This window comes from Cupressus sempervirens, chromosome 8 (genome assembly GCF_028749045.1).
Source record: "Cupressus sempervirens isolate cs-2001-9-10 chromosome 8, ASM2874904v1, whole genome shotgun sequence".
NCBI lineage: Eukaryota > Viridiplantae > Streptophyta > Pinopsida > Cupressales > Cupressaceae > Cupressus > Cupressus sempervirens.
Genome location: NC_143125.1, coordinates 249,265,575 through 249,286,843, shown reverse-complemented (window position 1 = coordinate 249,286,843; position 21,269 = coordinate 249,265,575). Strand labels below are relative to the sequence as shown.

Here is a 21,269-nt window from a genome sequence, read left to right as displayed (position 1 = left end):
CTTGTTTCTTCATCATTTAAGTAGTCCTCTTGACATGAAACCAATTTCGAGGATGAGGGAGTATCTGAATATGTATTTGAATCTATTTCGAGAGTCTGCATAATAGGCTTTTGAAGTTCAGAAGAAAAATTACTTGGAGTGGACTTCATAGGCATAGTAGGGCATGAAGAAGTATGATCTATGAAGGTAGTGAAAAGACTTGCAATCCAATATGTATTGGCTTGAGTTTCTTTCAAAGGCAGTCCTTGAGGGTACACATAGTCAACAAGGGGAGTAGTGAGTTCTTTGTTTGGTGAATATGTTTTGGAAAGATTGGACACTTTAGAAGGTGGTTGTATGTTGGAAGAGATAAGTGTCACATTTAAACCATTACTAGACTTGGTTTCATGATTTTGATTCTTCTTGAGAGTATAATCTATAGTAGATGAGAGCTTAGATTTTTGAATTACGTCATTGTCAAAGAGATCTTGGATCTTGTTTTTCAGCTCCTTACAATGTAAAGTTTTATGTAAATTATGTCTATGATAAGCACAATAGTTACTCATAAAGGAAACTCCCGCCAAAGTGACCTTAGGTAACACAATGAGTTTCTTTTGAAGAATTTCTTCCAAAGTTGATTCATAAGATCTTCCCAAAGGGGTGAAATCACGCTTTGATTTAGGTTCCCAAGGTTTTTGTTCAAAGATATTTCTAGATTTCTTGGGTGTTTGTGAGGTGTTCTCAAATATCTTGGATTCAAGATCACAAGAATTTGATTTTTGGTTGTCATAGGAGGAAGGGAAATTTTCTCTCAAGGAGAATTTGTTCGATGATGTTTCATTTTCCTCCTTCAATCTTTGAAGTTGGGTGCTCATTGATTGGATTTGTCGCTTCATATTTGCAATAAGTAGCTCTTCTTCCTCACTAGAAACATTGGATTTAGTGCATTTGTTGTTAGCCATTTTGATGTACTATATTTCAAGTAGTGACAGCCAAGTTTTAGAACATAAGTCAAGTTGCCACAGCCATAAACAATGACAAAAAGCAAAAGCTTAGACAAGGACCACACTAGAACGTAGTCTCAAAAAAGTAAGATAAGAGTCTTGTATACTTAGGTACGAGTTGTCTGAGTAATGGCTAGAACAGCCAAGGTTTATGACTATTGTGACACCAAGTATGACGAACACAGAAGGACAATAACAAGATAACTGAAAGATGAGACTAGTCAAAGTATGGATCACAAGTCATCAGCTAAGCAGGATGCCACTATTTGGGACTGTCTTCAAACAGAAAAAGGGTAAAATGTTGCAGGAAATAGACTAGACTTAGAGCGCAAATAACTCTGACAAACCAATTTGATAGTTTTGACTCAAGATCCCACATGAAGATACTCTTGGAGCTGCGCAAGAAAGTACATAGGCACAAACGAAGACTCGGAACAACAATTTAAACTCGCGCAAAGAGTTGTACAGAACCGCACAAAAACATGCTAGGACTTCAAAGCGAAATAGAATCTAGACAGCAGGACAAGACTACAAGATCTCATACGGAGATTTGCATAAGCTCACGCGAAAACCTGGATAGAGGATGCATGAAGAAATGATAGGACAAAAGCTACTCACATGAAATTTTGAAAACTGTGCGCTAAAATGGAGACCAGACTGACAACTGAACTGGATTTTGAAGAGACTTTGAAGATATCAAATTGTTGATTCGTTTGGTAGATTTCAAACAGATACTAAGGTTGATTTCCAAGTGTTTAAACAGCATTTGGTTTTGAACAAGGCAAGTGTTTTTAACAAGAAAAGGGAAGCAAGCAGTAGTCGAATACAATCCAACTAAGGACAAAGCAAGTCAAAGGGACGGGGAAGTCTTGACCTTCAATTTGTTTAAATAGGTTTGGACATGTTTAAGACTCGATAAAAAACATGCTTTATCCCTAAAACCAAAAATGGTAGAGAAGGCAAAACATTTGTCCCACAACTTATGCGCATGTGTGCACCTCACACAGTCATGTCACCCCACTAGAGGGCGCTCATGTTTTTGGTGTATTCAAAGGGCTCAATAACATTTACGTTGAATGAACACCCTTGTGGCAGGGGTCAAGCACGTATACCACCTTCCAATGCCCAGTAGCATGCCTATAGTGAGTTCTACAGGAGAGATTCTTCCCCCTCCTTGCACAAAGATTATGCCTCCTTTCGGAGGTGAACCGAGTAGCTTCTAACTAAAAGGTTTTTACTTGGCTTATGTTCGTATTAATCTTCGATAGCTCTGCAAGCGGAGTTGAGACCAGTAGCCCACACCAACATCTGAGAGTGCACACACTTGCTTAGCATGCCGGCGTCGGCCAGTGCAACAGACAGAGCTTCCCCTTGATAAGCGATATCAAGAATCAAGGGAAAGAAATTAATCTGGCTTTGGAGTCTTTCACTCTACAAAGAATCTTGATTGTAGTGAGTTGGAATCTCCAACTAAAGGAGTGTGCTCACTTGGGTCGTTCCCGGAGGTTGGATCACTTCGGCAGGCCCTCTAAAGGATTGACTAGGACTAGTGGTTCGAACATAAGGGTCAAAGTTTTTGATTTCCCTCAAGGGGAAATAGCATACTCCTCTACCTTAGTTTCTCACCCAAACACGTAGAACACATTAATTACCGACTTGGCTTAATCAATCTAGACTTATCCTTCCTCAAAATTTTGATTCCCTAAAAGGAAATCATCATCCCTTCATAGAAAAGGACTCGTATTCGAGAACCACTAAGTTGCTTGCCTCCCTCAAAATGTCGTCTTTCAGAGTCTTCTAGGTTTCTGATTTACCCTTGGTCATGACCTCCAAGTGGTAAAGAGCATACTCCCCTATTCCCCTGTCTTGCACCCTAAGAAGTTCACAAGCCCTAATTAGACTAAGTTTAGAAAGCAGGAAAGAAGACACATTCTTTAGTGGATTTTAATGTTGATCTCCAACAAATATATCTTTGACAGCGTCCTGCAAACACATAGTCAGTTCATGTTTGGGAAAGTTTGTGTAAAGGAGTCTTTGTCAAACGTCCTACAGACAACTATCAAGCTATTTGAAAACCATAAGTCTTAAAACATCGTTAGTCAAACGGAAGCTTAACTATCGGAAAATAAAATTTAACTTTTTTGTTCTTTTTTATACCCATAAAATAGTTTAGAAAATGTCAAAACCTATGAAAACATCAAAAGTCAAAATTCATTTTATACTTTCTTCCTTTTTTTTGTTAAATTATATTTTATCTGGAAAATTGTATTTTGTATTATTGTTGCAAAATTCCGCGCGAAATCATGTACAAAACCACATGAAATCATGCCAAGACCTACACGAAATCATGCACAGACCCGCACAAAGAAATGGTCACATGAAATCATGCACAGACCCACGTGAAGTCTTTCACTATCATGCGCAAAAAAATGAGGTGTCGCACGAGAATCCGCTCAATAGGGCACTTTTTCATGCAAGAAAGTAAAGAGCAACGTGTGAAAACCTTCAAATCTTCGCACGAAAATGAGATTTTCCACGTGAAAATATGGAAGACTATACAGACAGGTACGGTAGAACGATGAAAATTTTAGAAAATCAAACAGATGAGGCCAGAAAAATTATTTTTCTCGACCCCACGGTGAGCGCCAAAAATGTATGTGTGAATTTGTGGGCCTCTGAACCTCACACACACTTCAACGTAGTCATTACCTGCGGAATCGTCCTAGGATAAACATGGAGTCGTTTACCCAAGACACCTAACAGTGCGACCCGTTGCCTTCTATCTAGAAGGATTTTGCCTATGAGCTCTCAAAACGAGATGCAGGCAACAAGACCTTTCTAGAACGAAGGGTTTGTGCTAAGATGAGTATGCAAGTAATCTATATGAAATGCAATCTATTCTATTGAACAATAAAAGGAAGCTAAATTAAATGTATGCCTTATTTAATCTAAATGATACTAAGATATTAAGCAAAAAGCACATATAAAGCTATGAAAGTGAGTATTCAATCCGACAGCAACTCAATAGCATAAAAATTCAACCTCTGTCATGAGGGATTTGAAGCCCCTTAAATAGAAATCCTGAAATCTATCAACGATTGAGATCAACTCAGATCGACGGTCAGGATTGAAGCTAAGATTCAGTTGAAATTGAAACTTCCTTGTGCAAGTGAAGTTAATTGTTTCAAATCTAAGTGATGAGTAGTTAACTGAATTATTCATGTGTGAGAACAAGTTAACTAGATTAATTCCAATTCGAGAGATAGTTCACTCAGAGTTTCCATTTCATAACTGAAGAGAAGATTTTGAAGATATTATTTAATTTAATAAAGTGAGATATGGTCTCATAAATGCCTTTTCTATTAATGGAATAATCATATTCTATTAATTAAAGTAGGCATAATTATTAAATTAAATCTTTTTAATCTCTTAGTACAATAGCCTTAGGATATAATTTAATTTAATTAAAGTATAAGTACTTAGAATTAAATTAAATCTTAATCAATAGGTTTAATGTGACTAATTCGAATCAATACTTAAGAATTAAATAGGTAGCTTGATTAGTGCAAATTTAGGATTTTTTGCATTTGACACTTAAGTCAAGTAGCGAAAATCAGAACTAGAATTGCCTATTGACATAGGACTTTAGAATTGACCAAAATAGACCAGAATTGGTTGTCATGGCAATGAGCCAATTTTGGGGTATTACACATATAAGTTATGAGTGCAAACTCATCTTCCATTCTACTAGAGAGCTCTTCTGCATTTGTTGAAGTTGTTGCTTCTTTCCCTTCTTCCTTTGAGGGCAATCACTGATATAGTGGCCATACTCATGACAACCAAAGCACTTGATCTTAGACAAGTACTTCTTCTTCTCACTATGTGAATTCAATCCTTTATTAAACCCCTTATTTGCTTTCTATTTTCCCTCTAGGGCAACATTTTCTTGTTCCACCTCACTTTTATGACTCTTGTTTGCTCCACTAACAAGACTTAGTCTAAACTCCTCCTGAGTGAAATCACTTCATAATCAATCCCTACTCGATAAGGTGTCTCGTCCATTAACAACTTGAACAAAGACACCTCACTTCTTAGTAAACCCATTTAGGGCTATTCATACTAGCTTGTTGTCACTAGGGCTATCTCCAACATTTGCTAACTCATCCTTGACAAGTCTAAGCCTGGTGAGGTAACTTGTTATGTCTCCTCCCTAGTTCATCTAGGTATTCTTCAACTTATCTCTAAGAATCAACTTCTTGTTGGTGATTGAAATGGTGTTCCACATCTTCGATGTTTCTAACTCTGAGATATGTTGAACAATATAACCCTTGACACCATTGAGGATTATCCTCCTTGCCTTGGCATTGTCATTCTTGTATGTTGCAAGCTATGTTGCATCCATAGGTATAGCTACAACAATGGTAACATAATCCTTGATACCATTCTCTTCCAACAATAAAAAAAATATAGCTTTCTAGACACCAAAATTTGAGGCACCATCCAATTTCTTTCGATCTCTCAAACCAGTTGAAGCCATATCAATGGATAAAAGAAACAATAATTCGAAAGAGATCAAAATAGGTTTTATAAACCCTCAATTTCTATCCTAGGGAAAATCTTTTCTACCCTCAATATTGCCCAGATACCATGTGAAAATTACTATTGCAGTCACTGATTATTAATCTCCTATCTTAAACGATTATTTAACTGTCAAAAAATAATTCACAGCTAATATTGAAAAATAACGCTACAACAACTTTACCAAAAAATACGAAAAAAAAATTGCAACACAATAAACACATTATTTTTAGACAAATTGTCCCTGGAAAAATGTCTAAGAGAAAACTAGTAGTACAATTGAGGGATTATATTAAACTTCAACAAATTAAAAGATACAAAATTCCTTGCCTCTTATGGCAAAACTCCGACAATCTCCCAATTTCTCCCATTCATATTCCCCCACTACTATCCCCAAGGCTATCATTGTGCCCTCGCTAATACTGCAAGACTATTTGCTATCACTACAAATTACTTCTCAAACTTGTGTTCTCCAAGATTCCCCCTGGCCCCCTTTTATACTACTCTTGTTGGAAAATCGACGACCAAGATTGATTCTTAATCGACGACTAAGAATAAAAATCTAACAAATTAGTTTCTAGTTGTGTGGACAATCAGTTGTCCAAGCTACCATAATTAACTATTATTATCATCATAACTTAGCATTAGCTAGCTACACACATAAATGTCAATCAATAAATTATTAATCATAGATAATGCTTCATAAATCCAAGTAATGTATGGAAATGACTTGAAAATATATTGCAATCTTGGGGTAAAGTGTTATAATAAATGAATATAAATGACATTGTATAGGGTCACCTTGCATGTTGAGATTGTCCTAGTATATTATTTTATTATTATTATTTGTTCATACTAATTATTATTACATGTTAAGCTCATTTAGATTCGAGCCCAAGACCTTCGAGATAAGAGGCTCACAATTTACCTATGTATTGTGGGCTCTTGCCTGAAATTGTCGCAAAATTACATAGCAAGAGAAGACAAACACTTGCATGTTGAGTTTGACGACAATTTGCAAAGTGGGGGGAACTTAAATCCTTGCATATTCTCCTTTCTATTTAGCATGCATGTAGTGAAGAGGACAATGACACATGGTTATCTTGGAGTTCAAATTGGTGGTCCATAAATGTGTTGATTTGCTTCACAGATTGAATTTTTATAAAGATAACATTATGCTGCCAAAATTGTTCAAGAACCCTATTGGAATTATATTGTACATGTTATTTATTATTAATGCATCAAAGTGTGATTTGGATTATGGACATTTTCTCCTCAGAGTTTTCCAATAAATTCGATTTCAAATCTGTTTAAGTTGATTTCAATGTGCAATTGAAATCTTATTCTTTTCCACTACTTAATTAACTTCATGTCCTAAAATTTATATTCGATTTTATTTAAGTAAATATATAAACGTGGATACTGGATACACTGCAAACAGATAAACTGTGTTGGCACTGGATAAAATGGATGAGAACCAAAAGACAATTGCCATTATGTGTGGCCATACAGCAACATTTACATGCCACATTGCATACAAAATCTGTCATCAACATTGTCATTTTCTTTCAAAAACACTGCCTCCATTTTTTATTACTTTTGCCATGATTATACCCACAACAAAGGGATCAATTTTCAAATCGAAACAGCTAAGCTTGAATTCAATCATATATAGAGAATCCAAATCCAGCCCAGATATATTATTTATCCTTGAAATGGTCTACAGTCTACAAGTTTCTTGTCAAGAGAACTTTGAACAGCACTGCACTGCTCCAACAAGTTACTCAGCTTATCCATTGCATTGTCATTTGACCTAGGTGACAAAGAAACAGCCAGCCTGCAATCGATGGCATTGAATGATAAACATTCCAAACCCCAACCCTGTGATATTCTGCTCTCTTTATAAGCAGATTTCGCTTCTTCAGATATACATACAGTAGGTGCTGGATTCAACTTAGGTGAACAATCTGTTATATTTGCATCTTCTATTAGCAAAGCAATCCTCTGCTTTTGCTCATTTACCTTCTCACAGAACTCAGATGCTGCCTGATTAAGCTGAAGCTCTCCATCTGTCTGACCAAGTTCTATGTTGTGCCACACCTCATCACCATCTGGAATCTGGGATTCCACTTCCATTGCAACACATTGTGCTGATTCAGAAAAATCCATTAGAGGATTGTTTTGTCTAGATTCAAATTTCTGTTGACAGTATGAATTCTTGGCAAAATCGATGAAGCCATTTTTCACAATAGATTCTGGACTAAAGTTCTTTGCATGCTGCTGGTATTGGTCTTTCACAGTTTGCACATCAGATTCCGAGCTTGGAACTCCGGGGATAACCTTGCAACTTGATTGTACCATTTCATTTGACGAAGATGTCCCTTGATATGTATGCTCAGAAGTAATAAAGATTTGATATGGAGAAGAAGGATGCTGTTTTTGACTGTATGAGTTTTTGGCAACACCTATGAAACTATTTTTTAATGTACAATCTGGAATTGTATCCTTTGCAATGTTTGCATGCTGCTGGTATTGGTCTTTCCCAGATCGCACATTAGGCTCCAGGCCTGGAGCCCTAGAGATAACCGTGCAACTCAACTCCAACATTTCATTTAATGAAGGTGAAACTTGATATGCACGGCCAGAGGTCATAAAAATTTGACGTACAGAAGAAAGAAGATGCTGCTTTAATTCATCTACCAACAAGCCAATTTTTCGTGGACGAGAAACATAAACAATTGCAGCAGGTTCACTGTCTAATAGCATCAACTGCCAGTTGTAAATTCTACGAAATATGGTAGCCCATTCTGGAACAATTACATGCCTTGAATCAATGCACTCACAGGTGGTATGGTTCTGTATCATTAAATCAGCTTCTTTTAACGTCAGTAAATCGCCTTTCTTTGCAAAGCTTATCTGGCACAAATATTGATACAAGTACTTCTGAAGAGTGAGTTTTCTTTCTTGGATCTCATCTACAAATTCTTGCGAGCCAACTCCAAATAAAATGGGATCCAAGTGGAACGAAGAAAGCTCAGGGAGTCTACATAACCTAAGAGCCTGAACAATAGCATCAATATTACAACCCATGTTCCATCCAAATTTAGGCATGTATGAATCCAGATATTCACCTTCGACTCTCACTTCATGATCCTTTATTTCAGGACCAGGCCAGCCAGGAAGACTATTATGTGCTGCTAAAACAATATCACTTTCAGCTTCACTCAGTGCCTGATTAAAAGCATGAATACAATAGCCAGGTGTTACCTCTAAAGCATTTGCATTTAAGAGAATGTTCAAATAAGGTTCCAATGACTCCATCACCAGATTCCTGACATCAGAGGGATAAACATTAGGTTGTTGTGGAGCATGATCAGCCAACCATAATAGACCCTTTCTTAAACAATCATCACTGAGGAATCCCTTGGCATTGTCGTGTTCATTCTCCGTAACAAGGATGACAGACCAGTCATTGATCCTCATCCTGTCCAACTTTTGAAGCTCCAACTGATTTTCTATGGTGCTTACTTCAACATTCACAGAGCTCAATATAAGAAGAGGCAAGCAAGAACCAGGTTTCACACTCCCTACAAGAGACTGCAGCCTGCCTCTCTCAAGATCCCAGTGAACTTTATCAACTAACAGAAACAGAAGGCCACTTGCTCCTAAGCTAGCTTCCTCATTTTCAAGTCTTTCGACATTGAAGGAAACGTCTCTTAAAATAGACAAACAAAACAATCTATTAGTATTACTATGCTCAGTTGCAGCTACTTCCGAGATAGAAACAGATGACTGCTCCCTGTCTGTTTTATCATTGCCCATCATTTTAGACCGCAACCATTGTCCAACAATTTGGCTACTATTTGTACATGACTCTTCATCAATTCGAGAGCATAAAACTAACTTCCAACAAAGACACATGGCCCAAGGATTTTTCTGACTCAGAATAGGTGCAATTATTTCTGGGACATCCAGTTTTGACCACATTCTAGTGTGCATGTTGCATCTTTCCCTTACAATCTGGTCAATATTAAGCTCTCCCATTGACAGGTTCTGTATGCCTCCCAAATGATCCTTGTGGCATGCAATCTGTAACAGCCAACTGAAATACATAAACATAGAAAGGATAATCATGTCCTAATGAAAACTGAAGAGCGTGTGTAGATACCTTTTTGTTAGATTGAACAGGAGGGCCCACCAAGAGTGAATTCAAAGCTGCATTGGCCTTCAATCGTCGCATATGTCTACTCTCTGCAGTTTTTGATGCCTGGCGCTTCCACCTCCTGTTTGCAAAGGGAAAAAGCTATCAGGAACTAGCAAGCATAAATACCTTATTAGTTGTTAAATTAAAAAAGAATCACGAATCAGCCAAGCAGCTAACCTCAAAATAAGCTTCAACTTTGCAACATCAACCTCAGCCTTCATTATGGCCAATTTTTCCTTCTCATCTTGATCATTTGGTTCAACTGCAGTCCAATCTTTTACTGTCTCAATTCTATGCATTTCACTAATATCATGAGCTATTGGTCCTGTTGCCTCCTCCCGTTCAATGACATTCCCAAATTGTTCCTTCAATGGAAAGAAACTCTTTTTAATTTCAACATCTAGTTCAGGAACATTTCTACATAATTTCTTTACTTTCTTCTCTTGCAGTGGCTTTGACCAATGTATGGCATGCTTTCTTGTTCCAGATCGGGGTATGACAGGTTCTCCACCAAAATTTGGTATTGGGGACCTCATTTCCAGTTTATTTGCTTCCTCTAACTTTTCAGTTTGTTGACTTCCAAATGGTTCTTGCATCTCCCAATCTTCAATCTTCTCACCATCAATAGGCAGAGCATCTTCCTCATAATCAGGCATCTCTTCTTCAGGGACAATGAAATTAAATGCAGGTACATTAGGATATTTGGCCCTCTTCGATAATTTGGCATCCTCAGCATCCAAACTTCTAATTGTCTCCAAAGTGCCGTCCATTAATGGCACCTGACCTGGTGAAATCACATCATGGAGTATCTTAGCAGACCTTTTCTGATGTACAAGCTGGGAACACTTTGTTGGAAAATCCACATCGCCATTCAAGAATGGGCCTTCTTTCACCACATATAAATCCTCAAACTGCTTAAGGGAAAACCCATGGTATTCAAAAAGGCCTTCAGTGTCCTCTTCCTGTAGAAATTCATTATTTTAGCCCAGTGGGACAAGAGACCAGACATGAATATCTAGAGTGTGAAAATAATAAAAATTCAAATTGATGAAAATTATCAGAAATCAAGAGAACCGTATAAAACTTCAAAAGAGAGTTACCTCCATGGCTAACCACTTCACAACCTGAGCGGCTGGAATACCATGATTTTTCTGTAACCCACTGTGCAATGAAGCTAGTGCTTGAGTCCGCAACTGAGGAAGGAGATATTACTTCAGTTAAATAATTTTTTCTCCAATGTAGATAAAATAAGTTAATTTTTATAAATATACAATGCAGGTTATTTTTTACTTCTTTACAGAAACCTATAAAATACTAAAAAGTGATCAATAATACAATCCTCATCCACCTCAACTGATTTCTCACGCAACATGAAACATAGTATCAAGGAAATATGATGGCAAGCCAAGACATTATACAGCTCCTTTCAAGGAGAAAGGGAACTTTTTCATCATGATTTTTAATTGCTCACTATCTTCATAATGGATTCCCATTTTAATTATATTTATATCAAGAGTCTGAAAGCCACTTAAGTTCTGATAGTCTCTCATTTGGTTGAATTTTCCATTAGCCACACCTGCTGTATGCAAATTGCTCTTCCTTTCATGCAGGGGAGAACATTTTTACTTTAAAATGCCATAAGGAAGAATATTTTTATTTAAAATGTCTTACAAAGCCTTTATGCTGTGTTAGTATTCCTAATTACATTTTTTAGTCCCTTTGTAATCTTTCAGGTCTATTTGTAATGGTTAGTGCTCTTTTGATGGGGTTAAAATCTTATTTATTACTTTGTTGGTTTTTGTTTTTTAGTAATGGGAGTGGCCCCTTGCCCACATTTATGAATAAAAAAATAGTGTGCTTTGAAACATAGTTGGAACTAATTATTTTATGATAGGGAAGACAATTTGCTTCCCACTCTATGATCAATTCAACAATTTGGAACAAATTAAAAGACACACACAGCAAAAATGCACATATCTATTTCAAAGGTGAGCCCCTTGCTCCATTCAATGATTTAAAACAGATTAGAAGATACACCAGGTAAGAATGCAAATGCCTGTCCATCCTTACGATGCGTAGTTGTTCATGCAATTAAAGCTCTGAATGCCCTTGTGATCAAAACACGAAATAATGGAAAACCTATACTTATCAATTGATCATCTAAAGTGAACTACGGCTTTGTCCTTTTGTACAACACCCTAGCATGCAAATTAAAATATTTTGTATTGAGACAGTGTACAATGGTTAGTTGGAGACAATAAGAAACATATATTTCCACAAACATGATTAAGTTCAATGAATATGAATTTGCAATTTTTATAATTTCTATTCACAATCTAATAAATAAATTCATTAGATTGTCAAAACAGATAAATATTATACTCAAGCAAACAATACCAATCAGGCTATTGGGTTTCTTACTCCACAGACTGTGGGGTGATTATGGGTTAAGAGACTGATGCAGACGCAGACAGTGAAAGATGGTTTCTAGGCTTAACCCACAACTGTAAGGAAATGAGGAGATGTGTACAACACTCAAGGTTCCCTGTACAATATCCTAGATTCTCCTTTAGTGACAATTATATGTGTGCTTTTGTGTGACAAGATCCATATCTCATTCCTAGTACCAAACCTAGGAATACACAAGAACCTTCTTAGCAATACGATACAAAATTGGATTTGTCGGGTAGGATTGGACCAAGACATATTCTCCTTATCCAACATAAGTTTTCTGCATCATTAGACCAGACTTAACCAAGGGTGTAGGGCAATCTTGCCTTTGAGGGCTACTAGGGAGACCTAATTGAATTAGGTCAACCTAATGGCTAAATCGAGAATAATTCAAAAACTTCCTGAATCACCTTCCAAACAAAAGGCAGAATGGAATACCCTTTTCAGAGATCCAATAGATTTCAAAGTTTGAGTTTCTAATGCTAAGTCCTGATGATCTAACCAAACAGTGAGCAAACTAGGTCAATTAGGCCTTACTAAGGGGCTTTACTCTGCAACACCACTCAAGTGGGTTGAAAAGTCTGATCTAATGGTTCCAAAGGCTCTTACTACACCTTTTGACTACCTCCAGATCATTGTGGGGTTCGCTCCCATCCTTGCAGCAAGTTGTATAGAATTTTTGCTGTCTGCTGGACACTCACATGGGGATACCCAGCTAGGGCTTGATGGGAAAAATAGCAAAAAGCTTTTGGATTCTGAAAGTACATTGCCTCTACTTGGATTCCAGCAAAGGCCGCTGATTTCCAACAGTGGAAACTCAAGTTGGAAGCATTTGTCTATGAAACCCTTGGCAAGTGAGAGTTACAAACCAGTCACTGCAAAACTGCCAATAACTCACAAAACTTAGTCAAATTTGATCAAACCAAAGCCGAATCACTTCTAACACACCCTTCTACCAATTCCAATCAATAGGGATGCAGATCAATTCATAGACACCAATGCCAAAGACTCAAACACGGAAATTGCAGGAAAAAACAAAGTATTTTATTGATTCAAATGCCCAAATGTACAATATTGCTCACTCTAAGTTTCCCTCAATTGAATTTACTATTTATAGATGATCTACAACCTTCCCAGCCAATTTTTGAAGTTTGTGACAATTGGGGAAAGGTTATTGCACTTTTTGCAAGAAATTTTGCAAGCAACATTTGTGCAAAATTGACATTTTTTGCAATTTTGCAAATATGCATCTGAACTAAGTTGGAAACCCTTATGATCAGTTTCAACCAGTTCATAAGAAGGATTGGGCAACAAAACTTCCAAAAGCACTATGGGTGTATAGGATTACATGGAAAACCACCACTGGATTCACACCTTTTCAGCTTGTCTATGGCAAGTCAGCTATGATGCCTGTAGAATTTGAGCACAAGACTTTAAGGATAGCATTGGAACTAGATCTGGATCTTACTATTGCCCAAAGGGAGTGGATTTTGACTCTGACTGGACTAGATGAATGGAGGAAATCTGCCTTGCATAACACAGAGATGGTGCAACGACAAAGGAAACTGTGGCATGATAAATTTATAAAGGATAAACAGTTTGCAATTGCTGACTGAGCTCTACTTTATGATTCCAGATATCAACATACCCCTGCGAAATTTCAAACTAGGTGGTTGGGACCTTATGAGATTGTTGTTTTTCCAAACGATTTTGTTCAGTTGTCAACTGGTGATCCTGTGCGTTTCAAACTGCTGGTAAATGGACAGCGGCTTAAGCTGCATTATAAGCCTCAGAGCAAAGAGGAGTTCCTAAAGCAGTTTCAATCTGAAGCTAAAGATGGGCCTCCTGTAGCATCTGGACTTGAGCCTTCTGCTCATGTCAGTTCTTCTCTTTAGACGTTCAAATCAATTCATAATAAATACTTTCTATATGGAAGTATCTTCTCCGTAATAAATTCCATATTTCTACCTTGTTATTTCTTCTCTCTCCACCTTTCCACCTCATCATTCTCCACCAACGAATGACAATTTGTTTCTGCTGTCAGCACCTTGCCAGGTTTGTACATACCATCCAAGGCATATATTTCATTTATTAGTTTTTCAATTCGGCTACGCTCTTATCAAATGCAATTATGGGACCAATTGCTCAATTAAGTTAGGGGAGAGGTATTATCTTTTTGTTTTATGTGAATATAATTATTGTATATGCTATTCTTTTAAATCTTGCCAAATTTGCACTTTCGCATATGATATGACAGCTTTAAAAGAATTAATTACTTCACACATAATTTGCTAAGGTGGCTGGTACGAGAAGTCTGAAGAGATAATAATGAGTAATTAGCTCGTGATATGTTGAAGATTTGCAATAATGTTTCCGTATGGACCTAACTCCAAAAACCTTTGTATTTGAAATTCTCCTGTTACTATTGCTTTTGTCATCTCCACATTTCTAATTTTTCTGTTAAAATCCCTTGTGACTGTTTCTGAAGAGGATTTTGGAGTTGATATGAGCTTTGTGAATGAAGTGGCAGAGCAAGTGCTTAATCAGGGTTTAGATGCATTAGCTACAGCTGCTCAGCAGCTTGACAATCCTGAGAGGTCTATAGTATTGAGGACAAGCCCTCCAAAGGTTAAAGTTCCAGTTAATGATGAAACTGCTGTTCCAAATGCAGCAGGAGAAAGTCCTAATGGTAATACCATATCAGATGCCTCTCATTCCATATCATTACTTTCTATTATTTCTCAGTTGTCTAATTAGTTGGCTTTAGAAAGAGAGCAGTGGAGACAGCCAAAGAAAAGTTTGACTCAAGCCATTGACAGTCATTATCAGGATCTCCTGGAAAAGTAGGAAGAAGTGGAGCAGCTACGTACAAAGCTTGCTAAGGTAACTTCAATGATACCTGAACTAATGAGTTGTCGTTCCCCATCTCCTATTTATGCATTGTTCCTTAAATAACAGTTTCTAAATTATCAATTGACTTGTGTAATAAGGGATAAGTCTCCATCTTTGATTGAACCCCTTGAATTTTTCCAAGCTTTCCACAGTTCTCCTGCAGCCATAAAGAATTTGTTGCGTGAACTTTTTCTTCATAACTTTGCAATACCCAATTATAGAGAATAGAACCCTTTGTTATATGTTGTGTTGGTTCCCAAAACCGCGGATTGGAAATCCAAGAGCCTGCCACTTCTCCGATAGGATTCCACAATCAATTCTGGCCAACGAACGAGAATCACCTTGATTCTCCTACACTTCAGGCTCGGCTACACCTAGGCGAGTAGACCTTCTCCTCAAACACTAACTCCTTGGTTCAAGGCTTTTCTATAGCGAATTTAAGCTTTGGAGTTCTTTGGCTGGCAAGGTCCTCAAACTCAATCAAAATGAACCTGAATACTGAATAATGGTTGGATGTTTTGTATAATGTTTGTCAATAATGGATTTGATGCTTGTAGGAAGGAAGATATAGATTTTCTGACTTCAATAATAGAAAGACCAATGCCTCTACTCATCCGAGCAATAGAGTCAACTTCAGTGAATTTTCACATACAACTTCATAAAGTTCTTATGCACTTGAACTGCCAACAATTTAATAATCAAGATGCAACAAACCAAATATTATGCAATCTTAAATTAGTCCAGATTGAATTTTAACTCCTTTGGTAGGGAGACAAACTAGACACAAATATGGAAACAATTATATATTTCACAATGTTTGTGATGATCGAATTTAAATGCTAAATGACCATGTCCACTTATCCGACATTTAAATTGCATACAGAATTTCAAAAATTAATTACAAAGGACGATTCATCTGCAGTTTAAATCTCCACGCTATTTAATAATAAACAAAAGACATTTTATTTTATTATAAAAATAAAATAATTGAATATATATTAAAATGTCATATTATAGCCCTTATTCCTCCGTACAAGTAGATATAAAATACTCCCCCTTGAGAATATGTTTTTCCGAATATTTTTGTCTTTTCTTCCAATATGCCTTCTTTATTTATACTTGGATAATGAAAAAAGATATCACCATTCAGACTTGGGAATCATGCCTTTCTATCAAATAGACTTTTATAATTCATTTAATCACCAATAAACATAATAGTTTATAACACTTCACAATATTATAATCAAGATTATTTCCATTGTGGACTATCAGTATGTTGCTCCGATTGTTAATATGTTTTTATTTTAACTCATAACTACAACTCATGCCTTATTTCTTTCTTTCAAAACTTCGTTTGCATTCTATCGTCACCACATGTGATTCAATGTTTATCTGGACATCACTCGAAAATCCTCTTTCCTGACTCTAGCTTTGGCCATGATGATAGAGACTTCTTCCGAAAAATTTTGTTTGCTTGGACCCGCATCAGATGTACTTCATAGAATGATGCTACCTCGATGCTATTGCTAGTGATTAGGTCTTCATGCTTCTCAAGCGATATTTTCTCTAGTCTCCAATTTATGTATTACCTATCATTGTTTATTTATATCATTTACACTGTGACCAGTCTCCTTAGCCGATGATATTTGTTTGTTTGGAATTCATATGCGGACATTATTATTCATGTGCTCCTATGAAACAGACAGCTCCACCAAATGAAGACTTATCTTGTCATGGCTAAATTGATAAGCTTTGGACTTTGATTTTCGATATCAATCATCTTTGCCACCATTGGGTAGAAACCAACATTCTATCTCCGTCTATGCAATTTGTCCTTGTGGTGTTTTACATAGCTTGCTCAGAATACCCTTATTATCGCTCTTGTTCAATTTTATATTCTTTGTTAGACCGATTCTTCAAGTGTCAATTTTATATTTGATTGGATGACTTGTATATGTGCTGACTCCAAGCTTGCACTGTATATCCCTGAATAATTGCTGCTATTCTCTAAGCCTTATAATCTTTTGGTGATCTCCCGTTCTGAAGGTCTAGCATATGTCTTTCTACCAATTTATAGCATCTCCTTCACAAAGAGTTCAATGTAATGTGTATCCTTCTAAGGGGTGTATAGTTTTTTCATCTGCTAATATACATAATTACCATGTTCTTCTCTTATTTTCTATCTACTCAATGTCTAACAGGTGTAAAATGACCTTCTATCCATTATCAATTTATCTTTATCTACAAATAGAACCTTCAAATAAGCCTCTTTCTTTAGCTTGTAATATGCATGTGATCTGCTGTGCGTAGTGATCTGATATGTATATTGCTACCTAACTCTTACACTCACACATATGTCTTGAGTATGCTATATATATCACTACTATATGTATATATCTCATTGAAATTGTGTTCTCCTCTATCATTTTATGATAACACTGATTTTATTGTGTATTACTACTCCATAAATTTCAGTTGTCAAGTGTGCTTACATTCCCCCTTGATAAATGAGTCATTATTATGCGGGCATGGAGGCCTCATTTCGTAAAAAAAATTTAGGCCCCGTCATGTTGGAGATGTTCAGTTAAGAGCCCTGATATCCTAGGTACAGAACGAAATAAGTAGGGAATCACATGCTAGACCCTATTGGGAATTAGAGGAAGAAATTCCCCTTTACCTAAGGCCAGAAGCTCAGGATCCCAAAACTTATTATTATGACTAGTTGAAAATTGCTCCTTCAGAATCAGGAAGTGGTACAATTTACCCTCTCAGTGATGCATCATTTGATGGATATGTTGAAAATGGCTGAGACCAAACTGCCTGAGGCCATGAAAGCAATACAGTAGCATGTTTGAGGATCTAAGAAACAAAGAGCCACACTCGCCTCTTAATTTTATCATGGCAAACAGAAGAGCCCCTTGGTATATTAAATTAGGCAGAGTTAGTCAAAGTTCCTGGATTCCTCTCACTTTCCAGCCACCCGTGCTTATTTCTCCCTTGCTGGCAAATGCAGAAAATTTGGATGATTATGATATGGCAGGAGAGGTAAAGAGATGGAAAAAGTACAGGGAAACAAAAGGTTTTTACTGGAGCTTTGCAAAAGGAGGTGTTGGACAGAAAACAGTTACAGATTATAGAATGACCGCCAGGGTCAAGAATTTTATGTTTGTTGGACAACCAGCAAAGGGCAAGTTAGGGGGAGATGATGTGGTCAATTTAAGGCATATTTGGTTCATGTTTTTATGTGTTTTTATGGCTAGGACCTAGAAACTTTATGAGTTTTTGATGGACTTGTTCAAACTGCCTATGTTTATACTGCTATATGTGTGTGCACTTTAATATTTCTAAGATTGAATGAATATGATGTACATATATGTTATATAGTTGCATGGAATGAAATATTATATATTTCTATCTTGTATTGATTGGGTAGTTCTTCCTATAGCCATGTGATAAGAGCAAAGCTAATATAAGAAAAACTTATTATGAACTTTATCTTGGATATGTATTGCGATTTTTGCATGTGCACACTAATCTTTTGCAGGGAAATGGCGAGTCGGCAAGGGAAGAAAAAGTCAGCATCAACAAAGAAAGTGATGATAAAAAGTTGGTTAACCGTTTTGAGCTCATAATGATTCCATTACTTTCAGTTATCAGCAGTTACCATTGCGGGCTGAGTCAAAGCGGTTACCAGCCATTATGGAGTAAATCTAGAAATCATGAACTCCTGAATTCATGTGCAACTGAACACAACTTGCTCCTATAGTAAATGATGTTGGTTTGTATCTTCAATATTGTCATATCACCGACAAGGATCCTAGATTTAGGGAGTTTTGTTTTATGTTGATGTTATAAATAAGCTAGAGTTTAGATTCCTGAGCTAGCTAATTTTTGTGTGGGAATTCTCTTGTAATCCAGCAGTAGTAATAAATACAATAATGTTGCTACAAATTGTACTTGTGTTTGACTCATGAATGAAATGATATTTATTGTTCCTAATCTCTGAGTTGTTACCGATTCATACTTTTGTAAACCAGCAGTAGTGATGAATACAATAATGTTGCTACAAACTGTACTTGTGTTTCACTCATGAATGAAATGATATTTATAGTTCCTAATCTCTAAGTTGTTATCCATTCATTCTTCTGTGGGGGCCCACACGGGAGATGAACTTAGTTCATAGCTAGGTAGGGATTAGTTTACAGTTTCATAGAAGTATTTATAACTTTGTTGCTCCTACAGCCATATGGTAACGGAACTGTTGGTTGTTTCCTGCAGCATAGGCAAACAGTTTAGTTTCTTGTTTGTAGCATTATTCCAGAGCAATAGGTTTTACTGCTATTTCATCTCTTAACTTAGTATTTCCTTCAGCATTTCAATTGCATATAAATGATAGACATTTAAGATAGATTAGAGCATATAATTTGCAGGCATCATTTCAAGTTTACATCCCTGGCCGATAATTTAATGAGCTCAGTATGTTATTCTAGTATGATATTTGGCACTGCTGAAAATACAGAGTCATTATAAGAAGGATGTCCAATCCTCAGTTAGACTCTAGAGTCATTATACTGACCAACCAGTTATTACTCTCAACATGTTTCATTTCACATTTTTTGATAATAATAGGCAGACTTTCTAAACTCATAAAGTTTTACTGGGTTTCTTGCTTCACAGGTTGTGGGATAATTATGGGCTAAGAGACCTTATAATGATCTTAGAGAATTTAGAAAATGCTGTGAAGAGTTAATGATAGTGACTTGACACCAATACAGTCTATATAAAGATTTTTTAATACTTATTGAAATTCATGTTGATATCTGGGACATGCCTTGTACTCTGAGATGTCTTGCTATTGTTTGTTATGAATATATTGTGAATGGTTATTATTCTCAACACATTCCATATCACATTTTATAGCAATTGTAGTGTCAGCTTTTGTCTATTCTTCCTTCCCACAAGGGTGGGGTAAACATAAGGTATTATATGTTCCACTGCCAGTCATAATCCATACATGATACTCCCTGTTTGGGAAACTCTTCCATTTTCTTAACATTGCTTACCCATTTTCAATTCTCGCCAATACACACATTGTTATCTATCACTAAGATCATGGTCATGATTGAAACTAGAATTGAAACCTAAGAAAGTACAGAACCATATTCTACTAAGGATCTGTCGCTGTATCTTTATGGATATTGAACAGTAAAACTATGAATAATTATACATTCCCTCAAAACAACTGTATTAAGGTGCAGCTATCACACAAATAAAGAGAAATCAGTAAACATTCCCTAAGATCTCTACTGTTGTCCTTATTCCATGTATGGTCTATCATAAATAAAGAGAAGTGTTTTAAATGAAAATAGCAAAAGTGGACCAAAAAGATATCAATACATTCTAGAAAAACTCATGGCAGTTAAGACCTTAAATGATCCTCATCTTAATGCAAAGAGATGTCCATGATCAGTTCTAGCAAATACAATTGGCACAATTACAAGGTGACCTTGATCCTTGTCTCTGGGTAGTAGGAGAAAACTTAAACCTTACCAAATTCCAGCTATTGGTCAGGACATGCATTTGAAATAAGGGAGAAATATATATGATAATATCAAAGTAGCACAGTAAAGGTGGGTTATGAGATAGAATCCACAATCATTTGCCCATTCTGAAAACATGAATTCAAGAACAGTGATAAGGAAATTTGAAAGAAGATTGAGCTAATGTCAGCAGGGGATGGAATTCACCATGATCAGTTTATCTACAGCAATCTTGATCTTGATACACACAGCGATCAAGTAAAAGCAATGATTATAAAAGAAGCAGCAATTTGTTTAGCAATCTAAAGCGGCAATCAACATTCTGTAACTACAGCAAACTCAAGATATTAGAAACAAATCACAAGGGTGCAATTTGTTAAGGGAGCAGAGGTTTAATAATAATAGTGTAATACAAGAAAACTCAATTAGACAGTGATTGCATTTGAGCAGTGGGATCAGGATATGTCCATTCATTGAAGAGACATGACTGTTCCACAACAAAGGAAGGATATTAGTTCCAAATGAAGAAGTCATTAAGGGCGTAAATGGACCTTTGAGAAGAAGTAATCAGATACAGAAAACCCTAAAAGAGAAGCAAATAGAGCTATTGCTCAACAAGAG

At 36.4% G+C, this 21,269-nt stretch overlaps 1 protein-coding gene across 1 annotated transcript in view; it reads right to left on the bottom strand.

Moving 5' to 3' along the window:
- Window positions 1–7,028: 7,028 nt before the first annotated feature.
- SAC3B (SAC3/GANP/Nin1/mts3/eIF-3 p25 family) overlaps window positions 7,029–21,269 on the bottom strand; it is a 92,754-nt gene continuing 78,513 nt past the window's right edge. Inside the window, exons 9-12 of the mRNA XM_089797353.1 lie at window positions 10,866–10,958; window positions 9,943–10,727; window positions 9,730–9,844; window positions 7,029–9,650 (exon numbers count right to left, since the gene is read on the bottom strand). Coding sequence (XP_089653479.1) covers window positions 7,266–9,650; window positions 9,730–9,844; window positions 9,943–10,727; window positions 10,866–10,958 — 3,378 coding nt within the window. The 3' untranslated portion in view covers window positions 7,029–7,265. The remainder of the gene's footprint in view (window positions 9,651–9,729; window positions 9,845–9,942; window positions 10,728–10,865; window positions 10,959–21,269) is intronic.